The sequence below is a fragment of the Protopterus annectens genome, chromosome 8.part1, assembly GCF_019279795.1.
Source record: "Protopterus annectens isolate FY-2018-M chromosome 8.part1, PAN1.0, whole genome shotgun sequence".
NCBI lineage: Eukaryota > Metazoa > Chordata > Ceratodontiformes > Protopteridae > Protopterus > Protopterus annectens.
Genome location: NC_056742.1, coordinates 20,233,224 through 20,251,217, shown reverse-complemented (window position 1 = coordinate 20,251,217; position 17,994 = coordinate 20,233,224). Strand labels below are relative to the sequence as shown.

At 39.2% G+C, this 17,994-nt stretch overlaps 1 protein-coding gene across 1 annotated transcript in view; it reads right to left on the bottom strand.

Moving 5' to 3' along the window:
* The window catches only part of SHCBP1 (SHC binding and spindle associated 1), a 499,020-nt gene that overhangs the window by 86,019 nt on the left and 395,007 nt on the right, over positions 1-17,994 (bottom strand). Inside the window, exon 17 of the mRNA XM_044081658.1 lies at positions 13,135-13,276. Coding sequence (XP_043937593.1) covers positions 13,135-13,276 — 142 coding nt within the window. The remainder of the gene's footprint in view (positions 1-13,134; positions 13,277-17,994) is intronic.

The following is a 17,994-nucleotide window of genomic DNA, read 5'->3' as shown; positions in this document are numbered from 1 at the left end:
TTAATGTGTCCCTGGTTTTTGGGCTTTTAACCCCCCCCCAATACATTTTGGCTTTTTCCAGATTTCTTGTGCTGCGAAGTTGAGATGCAGTTGAGTATTGAGTAGATTTTACAAGGAGCTGAGGGGGAAGAGAAGTTTAGTGCTGCTTATGCCGAGTCGGCTTGCATTGTTAATGGCACAACAGGTTGTGTACTTGCTTTTGATGCAGAAGGCTGTGGGTTCTACTCCCACAAGGGGTGGATGCTGCCGTACTGAGAATGTCCTCCTTGGTGAAGATACTAACTATGAGCCTGTTAGTTTGCCATCCATTTCCTCTTGCAATATTACTAGCTTATCATTTTTTTAATGTAATATAGGCAATTTATTCCTCAGGGGCAACAGACACTTTCGATGAAACTATGAAGGTGTTTTCTAGCAGCAACCCCTTCATTAGTTACAGATTTCTTTAATGTGGAATTATTTAGATGACTTGCTTCTTCAGAGATTGTGCATATTTACTGATAATGGACTGCAGAATTGTGCATATTTACTGATAATTGACTAGAATTGTGCATATTTACTGATAATGGTGGACTGTAGAATTGTGTATATTTACTGATAATGGTGGACTGTAGAATTGTGCATATTTACTGATAATGATGGACTGTAGAAGTTTGAGTAGACTTTTATGATGGAAATGTTCTGAACTGGGCTGTTTTGTCAATATGGGTGCATGCGTTTTGTTTCATTGCTTACTGGAAAAATGTTCAAAACAAATTTAAAATGCCCTCTAACAACTGTACTGTATTGTTGTACAAGGAATATAATTTAATACAATCAGGAAGGTGTATCAAAGAGCACAACAGCCCATAATTAATCTTTATCTGCCACTGGCAAAATGTATTTTCTTTGAATGCGGGTTTCAATGCTGTTTCAATGAATGTGAGTTTCAAGGGCAGAGAAGTTTTAATGGCAAGTCTGTTTTCATTGTGAGACTGCATTGCTTTGTTTAGCAGATGTGTGAGTGTTTGTGCTGTAAAATGCAAAATAAAACTTTCAAATGAAGTCCAAATCATCATAAAAGTAAAGCAGTATGCACATTAGTGTTTATGGTAAATGGAGTGAAATAGCCAACTAATGGATCATTGGAATGGCTGCAGAGGCTCCATTCGACCAGGATTTTGTGAGGGGGAAGGGTGGCAAACTCAGACAGGCCCAGCTGAACTATACCTCCCAACTGTCCAGATTTTCAAGGAATGAATAGATTTTTGCTTCTTATTTTTGGTTTGTTCCTCATAAAATTTGTGGTTTTCTGGCAAATCATTTAGGAATTAAGTCACTAAATAATGATACACTGAGTTTCTGACTTCATAACCTTCAGAAAAATGCATGCTAAAGTAAGACCTGTTATTCTATCAACTGTCTCAGTTTATACAAAAGCAATTTTTAGTACTGTTTATATGTTCCCCCAATATATCTGGCCTTGTCCAGATTTATTGCATTAACAGGTTGAGAGGTACATGCAAATAAATTGCTTTATAGAATTAGGCATAGCCAACCTCTCAACTGTCCCCGATTTTGGCTCAAAATGTTGCTCTTCCCCCTAATAATCCCTCCGCAAAATAGCAATTTTGGAAGAAAACATGGAGGGTTTACAATTAAGAAATAACTAATAAATCAAAGTTATAGATTACTTTTATTTCAGAAATGCATGTAGATTATTTTATTTTGTCAGCTGCTCAAGTTAGCAGTACTAATATTAAAGTGTCCCTTCTTTGACAGGTTCCCAGCTGTATTGTGTGGCTATTTTATATTTTTGCATCACATTTTTGGTCCATTTTTCATAAAATTGTGAGTTTTTTGGCAAATTAGTGACAAATCATTAAAGGCTGAAGTTAGAAAATAATGACAGACATTTGAGTTTCAGATTTCATACCCTTCAGAAAATTCATACTAATGCAAGACCTATTCTATTATCTTTCTAAGTTTATAAGAGCAATATTTAAAAATTGTCCTAATTTTTGGGCCTTTGTCCCACTTCTATGTATGGCTTTGTCCAGATTTCTTGCTCTGAGGTTGAGAGGTATGACGAATGTGTCAGGGCCATCACAGTCAACCAGACATTTCAAATTGTGACATACCTGTTGCACCCCACTCCTCCATGTAGTGACTCTGGATGTGTCCAAACAAGGCAGGGATAGTTATGCAGTGTAAATGTGCAGTGCCCCCCCCAAATCCAAGGTAGACACAAGTACTACAGTGGCTTTTCATCTGTCCTTGATTTTGCAGAATGGTCTGGTTTCTGTCATATTTTTGTACTGTTGATTTATGCTTATTAATCAGAAAGTGCTTGTTGCTCTGTGTTTAAGCAGCAATGCTTTAATGACCATAAGGTAAGCTTGTCTGAGATCATAAGATGCAAGTAAACTTTAATAAGAATACTGTTAAAGAATTGCCAACATTGAAAGCCTTTCTTTTGTTGCCATGCAGAGAATACTTAACTAGATAATGTATAAGCCTTTGGTATTGAAGGACAGGATTACATTTTAAAAAGCTCATTACGCTTGTTGGAGACTTCCAGTCATCTCTACAAGCTTTACCCGTAAACTAAACAGAATGTCAATCGTGTGTTCCATAACCTGTACAGTAATCCTTTAAGCGATGTATCTTGAGCTTGTTTCTCGTTTGCTTTTCATTTTTTACTTTGATCATGTTTTCCCCATTAAACAAGTAGATAGTTGTCAGGCAGCAGGTCTTTTTTGGATAAGAAACATTTTTACAAGTGGGGGCATCACAGAGATTTCAACTTTCAGCATGTTACTTGGTACTTTAATAAAGCTGAATATAAATTATAATCAGAACTGCAGTGCAAGGAGAAGTGGTTTGAGTTGAGTGCTGCTTGTTTTTCTTATACTTGATTTTGACTGGCATTCCAGTAATATATTTAAAAATAAAATTATTTTTTAATGCCTCAACCTTTTGTTTCCATCTAGATATTAAGTAAGCTGTCATGCAGCCAATGCATTGAAATATTTTTATTCTTCTACACTTATTTTTGTAATGATTGGACTCTCATAATGACGGCTTGGCACTAAAGTTAGTTTTTGTGGTTTTGAGCATAGCTCCACCCCTTTCTAGTTGGCCACACCCCATTCCCATTGACCCCCCCCCCTTTGATTTGAAGTCACCAGCCGCCACTGCATCCAACTTGTAGTGCTTGGTAAAGGTATGCACAGAAATCTAGGTAGCTACTTCAAGAACAGAATTAAGAATTAAGCCTTTGAAAAAAGGCACCAGAAAAAGCCACAACTCTAGTAGAATGAGCCTGAATTGAAAAAGGAAGGCTCTTGCCGTGAAAAGTGCAACAAAAGGAAATAGCCTTAGAAATCCAAGAAGAAATAGTTTGCTTGGATACAGCAAGCCCCAAAGATCTAGGATGAAAAGAAATAACTGATCAGAATTCCTGATAGCCTTGGTCATAACCAAATAAATTTAAGCTGCCTATGATGTTCAAAGTATGCGGCACTCTCTCACTGTCAGTTTGCAGAGAGGGGAAAAAGCAGGCAGATTAATAGACTAAGTGATAGCTCATTAACCACCTTCAGCAAAGAAGGGTTAGTGCACAAGAAGACACTATCCTCATGAAAAATCGAAAAAGGAAGACAAGCCATAAGAGCCTGCAACTCGGATGTGGCAGAAGTGCTAACAAAAGAACAGTCTTCTAGGAACAACGCTGCAAAGAAGCTGAAGCAGAAGGCTCAAAGGGAGCCCGAGTCAACTTCTCCAAAACAAAATTAACATCCCAGAGAGGAGGAACAGGCTTCCTGGGAGGTCTAATAGTAAGGACACCTTTAAGAAATTGTTTCACCTCAAATCTAGCAGGAAATGAAGGAAAAAGCAGACAAGCAAAGATAGCGGACAGGTGGGCCTTAACAGAAGAATAGGCCAAATCAGCACTGAGCACACAGAGAACCAAAGGAGCATCCACAGTAAGTGGGTCCAGGTTACAAGAGACACCAAAAAGAAAACCTTTTCCATTTGGATAAGTAGAATTTCCTAGTCGTGCATTTCCTGGCCTCCTGTATGTCTTGCAGCATGCCCTTGGAAAAAAAGGTATCTATAAGGAATCAAAATCCTATTACTCACAGTGTCAGTTGAAGAACGGACAGGTGAGGATGGATAAAATATCCCTTTGTCTTGTGTAGGAGATCCACCCTGTGAGGTAACTTGCAATTGCCTCTGGCTAGATGCAGAAGAGGCAACCAGTGCTGTCAAGGCCAAAATTGTCACCAACAAGATTTTGAGAGCATCTTGCTGAATTTTGAACAGGACTTTTGGCATGAGAGGAAGGGGAGGGAATGCATAAAGAAACATCCCCTTCCAAGAGAAGGAGAGGGCACCCACCACCTTCCATACCAGAGGACCTAGGATTCTGACACAAAACAGAGGAAGTGGTCTGTTCAGAGGGGATGAAAGATTCACTTGGGGAGTACTTCACTGGTGGATAATGTCCAGAAACACATCCCTGTGGAACATCCATTTGGGGGACTGAGTTAAGGACCTGCTCAGAGTGTCTGCCACAATGTTCTGACCAGAGGGGATATAAACTGCCTGAAGAGTCACTTGACAGACCCATACAAGAAATACCAGCCAGCAAAGAAAATATCTCATCCCTCCCTGCTTGTTGATATACCAAATCACTGAGGTAGTGTCTGTGAATACCTTGAGGTGTCCTGGAGAAAGGAGACAAAGGCCTGAAGAGCCAGAAGAGGAGCTTTCATCTCTGACACTGATGCACTCCTTCTGCTGACAAGGTGACCACACTCCCATCTACTTTTAGGGAGGCAAATGTCTTCTCCATCCCATGTCTGAGGAGTCCAAGAATAATTCCTGAGAGGGAAGGGGGGGGATGAAAAAGGGTCGCTGGATTTAGTGACAACTGCTGAATCTACCAGAGAAGTTCCTGTACAAGGCAAAAGAATAAGAGTAACTACAAATTCTAGAGGATGAGCATGTTGAAGTCACACTGACATCAGAAACCACTGAAACTTTCTCAAATGAAGGTTGGCCAGAGGGGGCATTGGAATGGTAGATGCCAAGAAACTCAGAACTTTCAGAAACTCCCTGGTGATAATGGATGCCAGAGGAAGAGTATGAAAGAAAGAGTTAAGGCCTTTACAGGGGGGCAGATATGCAAGCACTGGCACAGTCTGAATCCCAACCCAGATAAATATGATCCTGAGAAGGGACGACAACGACGAACACATTTTGTACCAGTAGTAACTGCCAACTGAAATGGAGATAACTTATCTTCCTCAGCATGAAATTAAATCCCAGTGAAAGAAGCAGGTATTTTTAGGTCTCTAAAGGAAAGCCTTAACACACAGATTTGCTACGATATGAGAAAAGACTGGAACATAAAATTTATATTTACTTTACATTTGTTGACCGGGATAGTCCGACTGGGATGGATAGCCCTTTTTCAGCTAAGGCCCGGGGAGAAAAGCTCCACAAATATAAGGTAATTAACAAATTTATACAGAAAGCACATTTTTTACAATAAAAGTAAGTACAAAGTGTAATAAAAAGCAATATATAACTGTGCATAATAGTGTTGCTAATACTGAAATAAAGAAGCAAGAAAAAAACAGTATGAAACAGTGTAGATGTAATATAATCAGTCAAGGAAGGTGAAAAGGAAACATGGTAACTTTTTGGTGTTGCTGAGGGAGAGAGAAGAGAGATGTGAATTATAATTAGTAGAGCAAGGAGGTAAACGTTCTTGGTTCAGACACCAGGTATCACAAAGCTAGGGAAGGTATGAAGAGCATTAAGGCAGAGAGAGGAAGAGGTCAGTAGAGCAAACAATGTAAAGGACAGGTAGGGAAGTGAAAGAGAGATAGTAGTGAAGATAAAGTGGGATCAGTACAGTGACACGACCAGTGACTTTTCAAGCACTCCTTGGTGGCAGCTTTGAATTGTTTAATTTGGTTGAGGGATTTGTATAGGCAGCTTGTTCCAACAAATGGTGGGATGGTAGCTATAGATGTTGCATCCCATTTTGGTTCTGGGTTTATAGACCTGTAGAAGGTCTAGGTCAGAGCTGCGCAGAGATCTAATGAGAGAATAATGGGTGATTAGAGGAGATAAGCTGGGGCAGTAGAAAGGTTGATGTAAAATGGAATTAATGATTTGGAGCCAAGAGAGGAGCTGGTGGGGTAGTTCTAGCCAGTTACGGTGTTTCAGAGATGCAGTGATGGGATTTATATGTTTGGTGTGCTGCGAATCTGGCTACTTTTTTATAGGCCGATTCAAGTTTGGTGGAGAGAGGAGTTGAGATTAGTAAGCATTTGAGAGCTGTACAGTAGAATAGGTAGTAGGTAGGCATGAGAGACTGTTACTTCTGCTTTGTTAAGGAGAAACTTATTTCTGGACAGGAGGCCCAATTTTAGAGGAGTCTTGCAGACACAGTTATTAATATGCAAGCTGAAATTAAGTTGGTCATCTATTATGATGCCTAAGAGTTTAGTGTTGGATTCAGCTTTGATAGGAGTGTTGAGAGACAGTATAGAGTAGGTCAGTTTAAGGTGGTTAAGAGTTTTAGGTAAGAGTAGGAGCTTTGTTTGGTTTTGGTTCAGTAATAGGTTGTTAGAAAGCCAGGTTTCAACTGAGTTAAACGATGTCTGGGTGGTTGAAATGAATTCAGAGGGGGTGTCAGCAATGGTGAGGACTGTGGCGTCATCTGCATATTGTACCAGGGATGACTGGGGGCATAAAGTAGAGAGTAAATTAGTAAAGATATTAAAAAGAAATAGGCCAAGAATAGAGCCTTGGGGGACTCCCGTTTTTACTGGAAGAGAAGGGGAGGGGGGCAGAAACTGCAGATTACATGAATGTTGAGCAAAGAGCATAACAAAGTGGCTGAAACATGCCGTTCAAGTAGTCAGACTCCTGGCACAGTAGAATTCAATCATAGTTAAGAACCAAAATTCTATCATTGAAGCCAACAGTCTTGAAAAAGTATTATGTACTTTGTATTCCTGTGACAGTAAAGACTTTGGCAGAGGTAAGGGACACGGAAGAAGAGTGGCCGGAAAAGAAATGTCCTACAGAGGAAAACGAAGTTCACGATGAAATCACCTCATGGCTAGAGTAAAAAGTCAGAACAGTCTCTCTTGGTGATACATAAACCTCTTCAGCACAGTAAGGAAAAAGAAAAGAATTCCTTTTCTTCTTTAATTATCAGAGATCATGGTTAGCACTAAACGTTCATGAGTAGACCAATGTGAATCCTTTCTGCTATCTTGTAGTCTACAGAATTACAAAGGAACGAAAGGTGACAGGAAAGATAAGGAGATAAGACAGATGACCCGTTGGGGCAGTTTTCTTACTAGAAGTAGAAGTGCTACACTTGTCGATCCAGAGGGCAGTTCTTTAACATGCAAGTTAAAGTTATGCGAGAATTTTGATACCTCAGCAGGCCTTGAATTACTGTTTCTGGTTCTGTCAATTTTTAGCTACCTTCCACTGACGTAGTGAACATTTGCATTTTTTTTTTTTTTTTTTTTTTTTACTTAGTTCTGTTGCTACCTCCTTTGAAGTTTCTCCCTCTCCCATTTTAAAAGATTTCTCCTTCCTGTCATGTATTTGGTCAGGCTCCTTCTTATGCATGTATTTGGTCAGGCTACTTCTCATGCATTTTTTTAAATTAAAAAAGGGCATGGAGTGGCTCTCATGGCTAGTTTGTGGTTTAGATCTGTACTTCATAGCTTTATGGTCTGGGATTCAACCCTCATCTCTGGCCACTGTTTATGTTGAGTCTGCATGTTCTGTGTATGTGGATTTTCTCCAGGTATTTCAGTTGCCTTTCAATGCCTAGCTATATTGCTGGTTGAATGACCAGTCTAAAATTCCCATAAAGTTGCATTTGCCTTTACCCTTATGGCCTGGATCATGACTAGAAATGGTCCACAAGGACCATTTCAGTTGCACAAATTAAAAATTTAAAAGTGCAGCAATATTCAGGGCTACCTCACTACCAGAAGCACATGTTATAAAATGCAAGGAAAGCCAAACAAATACTGCCTTCCAAACCAAATTCCAGAGGTAAATCCCCCCTCCTGTGGTTGGAGAACCAACTCAAAAAAACGAGAAAAACCTTACCGGTCTAAAAACTCATGGCTTATGGGGAATAAAACAGCAATGTCCCTGTTGAAGTACCATGTTCTCCAAAAGAATATAGAGGTGGAAAGATCCTTTGCAGTATCACACAACAGAAAGGTGGTTACAATGAAAGGAGGACTCAAAATTGCTTCTTGTCTGAAGATACCTCATTTGTAAATACTATTTTATAGGCAGATGAGTGCTGTTCAGATAATGTGTTAAAGTTTGTAACAGCATGCACATATTTCAATTGTTTAGAGAGGGTACTTCAGGGTACTGCAAATGTTGGGGGATAGATAATCACTGGTGGTATGTATTCTAGACTGCAATTTACAGTTAAAATAACCTTTTTGAAGAATAAGCAAACATTCATGGTCATCAAGCTACTGTTCTGGATGAACAGAATCTAAGACATGTAAAAGTCTGGACATATCCTTGTTTGACCGATTTCTGGGCTATTCATATGCAAAACATTTGGTTAACATCTATCATATGGCAAGGCTAAGCTTTTTAAAATACTCACAAATCCCCAGACTATTAAGTACCTATTAACCTATAAAAATATATAAACGTGCTTTATGAAAGTACACCTGTGTAAGTAAACATACTATAATGGTATATCTAATAGATAACTGTTGTGGCAGCTCACTGTTGCAGTAGCCTAAGCTATTTGTGGTATATACTGCAAAGATATGAGCAACTGGCCAGCTTTTCAAAGATTAATGGCATGATTTAAGGACAAGGAGAGATTGGGGGGGGGGGGATAGGTATCCAAAGGCAGATGAGCCGAAATGGCCAACAAATCAACCTTGACAGAGGAGTAACTCGCACAAAAACAGAGGCAGCCAGGCCTTAAAATTGTCCTGGTTCTTGGAATGACGACACCAACTAAAGTCTTTTCCATCTACATACATATGATTTTCTTAGTAGCACTTTTTTTTTCAGGACCTGCTGCACATCCTCAGAATAAAGGAGCCCAAGAGGCAAAGTTCTATCATCCAATTAGTCAACTGAGTTTTTATACTGGGGTGTAACCACCACCACCTGTCTTGTCTGCATACATCTGGTCTGTGAGAATGATTGTGGTAACTGCCCTTAGCCAGTTTCAAAAGGAAGAAGAAAATATGTTGCCTGTGGCAAAAGGGAGTCACCACCACAATCTTTGGAGAGTCCTTTTGGATCTTTAGAAGAACCCTGGACATCAGTCGATACAGTGGAAAAGCAGAGAGGAACATTCACATCCATGGGAATGAGAAGGCATCTTTCTTCTAGGCCTGTTTGCAAGGAATCTTAGAGCAGAATTTCTTTAGTTGCCTATTTTGACAGGAAGCAAAAGTATTAACATGAGAAGTGCTCCTTATACTTGGATCAAAGTTTCCATATATGAGGGTATGCCCTGGTCCTAATTAGATTTTCTACTAGTACATTTTGCACTGACAAAATGTATGAAGTCCGAGGAGTCTAACTGAGATAAGTTGCTACCTCCCAGGCTATCATAGCAAGTCTGCAAATTGGTTAAAATATGGTACTCCTTAATTATGGACCACATTAATGTGGTGAACTTGTAAAGGTCCTGGAGACCAGAAATGATTTACAGCTTTCAAAGCATTTATTACTGCCATCATTTTGATATTTGCATCTTTACTTGTTGATTCTGTTCCACATACTTCCACTTTCACATCCTTGGAAATCACTTCCCACCCAAGTCTGAAACATTGCTTGTGAGACTGAAGAGGAGGCAGAAAGGAAAATGGAAGACCAGGATTCAGAGAGAACTGGTCTCTCAATCATAGAACTTCCTTCTTTATAAACCACAATATACAGACCTGAAAGATAAATGGTGTATATGTGGAGACCAGACTGCTCCAAAGTACCACTGGATTTTTCTCTTGTGAAGTCTGGCCAGGGAAATCATAAGAATCACAAAAGCCATGTACCCAGAATCTTGACAAACTCCCTGGTTGCCACCTGGTTTTAAATGGAAAAACTCAGGACAAATTTTAGGTACATCTCTAGTTAGTTTGTAGGAAGAAAAGCTCTTCCCATGGCAGAATCTATCATACAACCCCCAGAAAATAATTGACTGAGAAGATTTCTGTAAGTTCACTAGAAAACCCAGACAGAATAGAAGATTCTGAACACTTGCTGAGGACGTCTGACAACTAGAAAAGTCTGAAAATTTAACTACTGTCCAAATAAGTAAAATGTGAATAACCTTAAGTTTGCAGAAAGCAGTTACTGTAGCCAAACACTTGAAACAGTAGATGATATTAGTGTAAAGAGAGTAAGACTGCGAACTGTGAGCCAGATACAGAAAATCTTAAGAAAAGTCTGAAATGCTTACCAATGCAAAAGAGATGGTAGGCATCTTTTAAGTCTAGATTTACTATGATAGCTAATAAAGACACCATAGGTAAAAGGGTCTGAAATAACATTTTCTTGAACCTTGGAGATCCAGCAAAGACCACCAGGTCCCTTCTTTCTTTGACACTATAAACATCTTTGAATAAAACCCTTTGCCCCTCTGGAAGACAACACTGATTCTGACTTCCTGAGCTATCATTTCTCCCAGAACTTGGGGGACAGGGATAAGTGGTTTACTGGGCAAAGAGAGATCCCCTGGAAAGGAGAGAGGAAACTTCCATTGCCAAATGTACCGTTTTGAATGACTGAGAGCCCATTTGCCCGAAACAATCTGGTGCCACAAAAGGAAGATGCAGACTCAGAGGGGGAGACCACCAGGTTTGGTGGTAGTGTTGGGGAGCCTGAAGAGGGCGACAGTCAAGCTGACATTTTGAACTGTACTTGATTTTGAGAGGCTTTTCCTTTCTTACTGAAGCATGTATGAATTTTTTTCTTGAAAGAGCAAAGATGGAAGTAACATTTTTATTTCCATTAAAAAGATAGGTCTGAAGATTTGGAACAATTACCTTTCCCTTCAAAACCCTTAAACACCTTAATTACCTGACAAGTCAGAATTTCTAAAATATTTATGTCTTTCCCAACTAGTATTTACACAAACTTCTCTACAGGTCTGATCAATGTCTACTTAAATTACAACTTTACTCCCCAACTAGGATACTATGAACAATAGGCCAAGTTCTCCTTCAGATTACCAAATCATATAATTCTGATGGAGACTCCCATATACTCCTTATACATCTCCAGAATGTGGACTCCCTACTGCTCGTTCTCACACAAACCCATAATCATAATATCTTCAAACTGGTAAAACCTAATCTGCAGGACCTATGCCCTGCTCCTGGTTCTTCCCCTTGCTAACATCTTTTCTAGTCAAATCTTCATAACTGCTCTTTTTACTTTTTGCTTTCTCATCCTCTCTCTTACCATGGTTTCTCTCTAATAGTTACACTTGTCAATTTGTACCCCACCTTCAGACAATTTAACATATAGTAACAAATTCTGGGGCATCATGACAAAAATATATTGTGCATCTTGGCTATAAATGTACAGTTGGTGTGAATACCGCTTAAACATTGCTGTAGACAAGATTTGCCAAAAACTTCCATGGTTAGTACTGTGCATTTGGAAACCTGATCTAATGTACAGCATTTATGAAATTTCTCCACAGAATATGCTTTGTGCTGGAGATTTCTAAACTTGTGTACTGTGTTCATGAAAACTTAAAACTACTGCATGTATATTACATTTCTATGTATGCACTGGATTTCTGTACTTTGAGCTTTTCTCCTCAGGCCTCCGCTGAAAAGGAATAACTTTTTGTAGTGAGCCAGATCTTACTGGTAAGCAAATGCTAATAAATAAGCAGAGACAGTACTAGATGTATAAAAGTTTCCTCGCCAAAAACAGTTTAATAGAAGAACACATTATCCTCAGAAAAATTACTGTGCCTAAGGTTTCCCCAGCGGGTGACTTGCCTGCTAGCAGACTCACTTCCATGAAGCCCACAGAAGGAGCACACCTCAACAGCAAAAAAAGTTCTGAAGCTTTTGGTGTTCTAAATACCTTTTACTTGGAGTTGTGCTGGAGCTCCTGACAGTCAGAGCATATGGAAGGTGGTCTTGGTAAGCTGGCTGGTCATGTCCTTGGTAGGATATAACCTAAACAGGTTCAACTATTGCAAAAGGCATCTACTTCAATTGACTAACGACACTGCCAAGATCCACATGGTTGAGACCACATGACTGACCATACAGTTTGCCATTAAACAGAAACAAAAAACAATGTTTTTGCGGGGATGGAGCCCTCATGCACCTCCCCCACACCCTTGCTGATTATATATACCAACTCAAAGACTGCAGTACAGTGGGGAAAAGGGTACTTTCCCCAACCCCACTGTACTGCGATCTCAATCAAGATGGTTGATACACTCCATTGTTGATCATGTGAACTCAACCATTTAGGTTTCGACAATGTTGTTGGTTGACCAAGTGAAATGGCAAAAGTGGAGACCCATTACAAAAGTGATTATGGCTTTTACATATACTTTACATTATTTGAACACTAATTGAGTCCTTAATGCTATAGTATTGCTCAGTATTGCTAAATATGAACTGTAAATGAGCACCTCTGTGAACAGATCTACAACTGGCCTGAACTCTAAATATTAGAGCTGCCGTTTGTTTATTAAAAAAGCTATTTTTTCATATTTGTCAATTTTGCACAATGTGCACAAGCTAACTTGAACAGTAAAGTTTCACTCTGAAGCCAACATTTCAGTGAGCAAATCTGTTGCTGATAATAGGTGCTTAGCCTGAATGGTTATTGAAACACTAACTAGTTTTCAAAACATTTTCCAATAAAAGCTTGAGTTATAAGATGGTATTGTCAGCATTAACACCACTGCAAATATATATGACAGTCTCCACAAAGATGTTGCATGGTTGTTACCAGTTTAGAAAGTACTTTTCTCTGAAATACAGCCTTGTTCTTAAATCAATATTTCCTCCTCCAGAAATTAAATTAAATTAGCAGCACATTAAATAGCAAAAAATATCAAGGTTTACCCACCTTTACATTTTGATGGCATTTTCTCCTTAATTTCCGATGAATTCACTGGTTTGACCAAGGTAACACCATAGCCTTCATTGTTATGTATCACATTATTCACCATGGTTATTTTTGGAATTTTGCACATTTCATCTATAAAGTCCTTGAACAACAACAAACAAATTACATTTTAGGCTTCTCTAAAATGTATAATTTTGTGAACAAATAGTACTTCGCTTACTACAGGACACACAAAAAAATATGGCTGTGATAATATAAGGTTATCTGTGAATTTGTGATGTGCACGTCTTGTTTTTAAATGCTGTGAATAAAAGTTTGTTTTAACATAACTTGGCCATCTGTGTTGTCGTCCTTCTTTCCTCCTCACAATAGGGTCTCATATCAGACCTTCAGATCCGGCTTGGTCATATTCTACAGATTTGGATCAGACTCTCAAGCTCCTCCCCATTACCATAATGCACTACAGCCACCCAAGTACCTCATGTTTGCGGATTCCATGCATCTAACAAACACATCAAAGGAACAGCAGATGAAGCTCAGACATAGAACATAAGAGTTCCTTCATACTCCAGGATCCTCTAGAACAAAAAAGCAGGGGGATGGTTAGGTGGGAAAGTGAGGAGGAATGAAGGAAGACAACACAGATGGCAAGTTATGGCAACACATAACCTTTTAATCTGATGTTGTCTTCTTCAGTCCTCCTCATGATAGGGTCAAAGTCCCCAGATATGTAGATCCCGGGTGGCCCTCATGGAAGGATATACCAGAGCACCATTGAACCAAAGAAGGTCCTACTCTTTGAGATAATATCCAACTTGTAGTGTAATACAAAGGTGCGACTGTTGCACCATGTCGCTGCAGTGCGAATGTCAAGGCAGAAAAAGTAGCCATGGCCCTGGTTGAATGTACTCGGGAGGTCTAGTTAACTCCAGGCCCTTGAATGATTTAATGTATGAAATGCAGCCAGAAATCAATTTTGCCAAGGTAATTTTGGACACTGTCCTAATCTATTTGGTGAAAAGGCTACAAAAGAGTTTGTCAGACTTCCTGTGTTGCTTGGTCCTGTGCAGGTAAAAACGGAGTTGTCTGTAAACATCTTAGAAGGTGAAGCACATACTCCCCTTTATTGGAGAAATTTGGAAAGAAAACTGATAATTGAATAGATTGGCTGATATTGCTTTCAGTGGCTACTTTGGGCATAAAGTAAGATTGGTGCGTAAAGATACCCTGTCTTTGTGAAAAACTATGTCAGGAGGATTACAGGATAAGGCTTGTATTTTAGAAATTCTCTAAGCAGAATTTATAGCCACCAAAAAGATGGTCTTCCATGACAAAAACTTCATGTCACAACTTGCAGCTGGTTCGAAGGGTCCCTCGAGTCAAAGCCTGCAACAAGACAGTGAGATCCCAAGGAGGGGAAGGGTCCCTGATGGGAGGCCTCAACAAGAAAACTTGAGAAGCTAGCATCCTCCTTGAATAGACGCAGTGTTTCTATTGGTAGCCCAAATGACAAATCTCAAACTTAATGGTGTAGACTTTTGGTGCAAGTCTTTTGAGAAGCTGAACTATCTCACGAGGGTTGGAAATGGAGAAACCAAGTGGTTATTTTGAGGACACGAAGATTCAGATGCTGCATCCTGGACAGATGAGAAAGGAGGTCCTGACTTGGCTCCAGTATCCAAGGAGGATATTTCAGATGAGACCAGAGGAAGGGGAACCACATCTGTCAACTGGGGAAATGAGGATGACAGAGCTCTTCAGCCTGCTTGCCTTCTGAAGAAACTTCAGGATGAGCGAAGTGGAGGGTAAGAAATACAGGATACCCAGGGGCCAATCATGGACTAGTGCATCCCTTGGGGACTCCCCAGAGAAGGGATCAGAGGGAAGAACTTGCTGCATTTGTTGCTGAGGGGAGGGGCAAAGAGGTCCCAGCATGGTTGACTCCAATGACTGAATATCATGTTTGCCACTTATTGATTGGAGGGACCACTCATGTGGAACAAAGAGCTATCTGCTGAGTCTGTCTGCCAGATTGTTGGTTTTCCCTGGGATATGCATGGCAACTAGACGGCGGTCTGAAGATCGCCCACTCCCACACCCTCATGGCCTCCCTGCACAAGGTGAAAGAATGTGTTCCTCCTTGTTTGCTGATGTACCAGACAACAGATATGCTGTTTGTGTGTACTGCAATAGACCCAAAGGGGAGCGTGTCCCAAAAGGCTTGCAACATTGGGAGAACTGCCCTCATCTCTAGGACATTGATATGCAATCTGGTCACAATATGGGACCATGTGTCTTGGACCATTCAGGGTAAGAAACACTTTACCTCGCAAGTACGGCTGTGCATGGCCAACCCAACTTGAAAAAAAATGCCAAAGCCAGCACAAAAAGTTCCAAGTCTAAATATTTATTGTAAGTAAACTAGTGCAAATTAAGCACTAAAGTTACAGCTCGATCCTCATACTAGTTTTGGAAAAACCTTCTTCAGTGAGGAGGGAAAAAACAAAATAGCAGTTCACTGATAAGCAAGGATGCTTATAAAAGAGGCAGGACCAATCAAAAATCAAAGCACATAATTTATGTGCATACATAATTGGCAACCAAAAAGTTTTAATGCATCTTGATAACCAAACTGTTTCCTTCAAATATAAATGAATATGTATGTTCAGTATAATAGCAAAAATAGGAACATTTGTCAATTGCCTTACATCTGAGTAAAAAAAGTGTCAAAACAGTGTCCTACTTATAAACAGTATATATAGTATATATTACCTAACTCAGAATAGCACACAGTCAGTAAATTGTGTGATGACCTGTAATCAATAATATATAATGTTTATAGCATAAATATGATATGTAGTTAGATAAAACATAATATCAATTACACCACAAATTATAAGGCCAGAGTTCAAATATGAAATGATCCGGTATGGAATACCTGACCAATCACTGTTCCAAATGTACAGTTATGTTTGATACTGAATGTGAATTGCACATTTGTAATGAAATACAAACAATAGTGATATATATAATCATCACAGTATAGTTCACGTTTCGTCAATCACAGCAAAAAATGAATGGGTATCTATGTCAACTGGTGGTCATATAGTTCCAAAGAAGACCATCCAACAGGTATGTCCATGTAATAACAATGTAACACCCTGAGTAATAGATAACCAAAAATAGCAAACAAACAAAACATATGTGTAAACCATGCATATTCTGATTAACCCAGATGTTCATTGAGGCCAGGTGGAAATAGTGCTCCTAAATGGATGGTCCAATATTTTTCTTTGTGGCTGAGTATGCTTTGCCAACCCAATTGGTTATGTCTGTTTCCCATAACCTTATCAATGATCATAAACATAAAATTGGCTGTTGTATGTTTAGTAGAATGTTGGTATAAAGCATTAGTGGTTTTTTTATTACGTATTTCACTTCTATGTTCACTAATCCTAGTTCTAAGTGGACGTGAAGTTTTGCCCACATAAAATGCATTACAGTGGCATGTAGCTAAATAGATCACCCAAGTAGATGAACAATTGCCAAATGTACGTACATCATAAACTTTGCTTGTATTGGCACTAGTAAATTGTTTAAGCTTGTTTACCTGACAACATGAGCTGCAATGACCACAAGGAAATGTGCCTAACAGTTCATCCCCAGAGATGGTGAGTTGTTTATACTGGGCACCACCACTCTCCTTATGTTTAAAATGTGAGAGCAGTGTGCTCAGAGGTTTACCCTCTCCTATAGGTAATGGAACATTTGTTTCCCAAAATCTGTCATAGATGGTCATTGGCTAAAAGGATGTTCCAGTTTTGATTCAGAATCTCCCTCACTATCTGATGGTTCCTACCATAAGTGGTTATAAATCTAATGGTATCATTTTTAATATGTTGATCTTTATTTTTATATTTTAATAAGGAATCTCTATGTTGTCTATCAGTCCATATCCTGGCAGATTCAATATCAAAATTGGAGTAACCTCTGTCCAAAAATCTGTGTCTCAAGTCATGTTTGGCTGTATCATAATCAGTTTGGGAGGAGTTGATACGTTTCATTCTTAGAAATTGAGACTTGGGAATGTTGCGGATGGTGTGACGTGGGTGCATGCTGGAAGCATGAAGTAAAGAATTGAATTGTGGATACTTTCGTTGTGTTTTCGTATTCAGGGTATGGTCCTTGTTACGATAAATCGTAACATCCAAAAAGTCAATCTGTTCTTTATCAAAAGTGATGGAAAATTCAATACCCCATATATTATTGTTTAAGTATTCCACAAATTCAGAAAGATATTCTGTGTCCGCACGCCACACCATCCAGCAATCATCCAGGTATCTCCTCCAAATGTCCATTTCAACAAGGTAGATGTTATGTAGAGGATTATAAATCACGTATTCTTCTAGATATGCCATGAAGAGATCAGCATATATGGGTGCAAAAGATGCACCCATAGCTGTTCCTCTCAATTGCCAATAGCATTGAAATAAAAGACATTTTTATTGAGAACATGTTCACACATGCATATAAGCAGTGTGTTGAACCCTGGTGGATATATTTCAGATTTGGTTAACCAAAAATCCAAAGCCTGTAAACCTCCCCAATGGGGTATGCTAATGACCACCAGTTGACATAGATACCCATTCATTTTTTGCTGTGATTGACGAAACGTGAACTATACTGTGATGATTATATATATCACTATTGTTTGTATTTCATTACAGATGTGCAATTCACATTCAGTATCAAACATAACTGTACATTTGGAACAGTGATTGGTCAGGTATTCCATACCGGATCATTTCATATTTGAACTCTGGCCTTATAATTTGTGGTGTAATTGATATTATGTTTTAT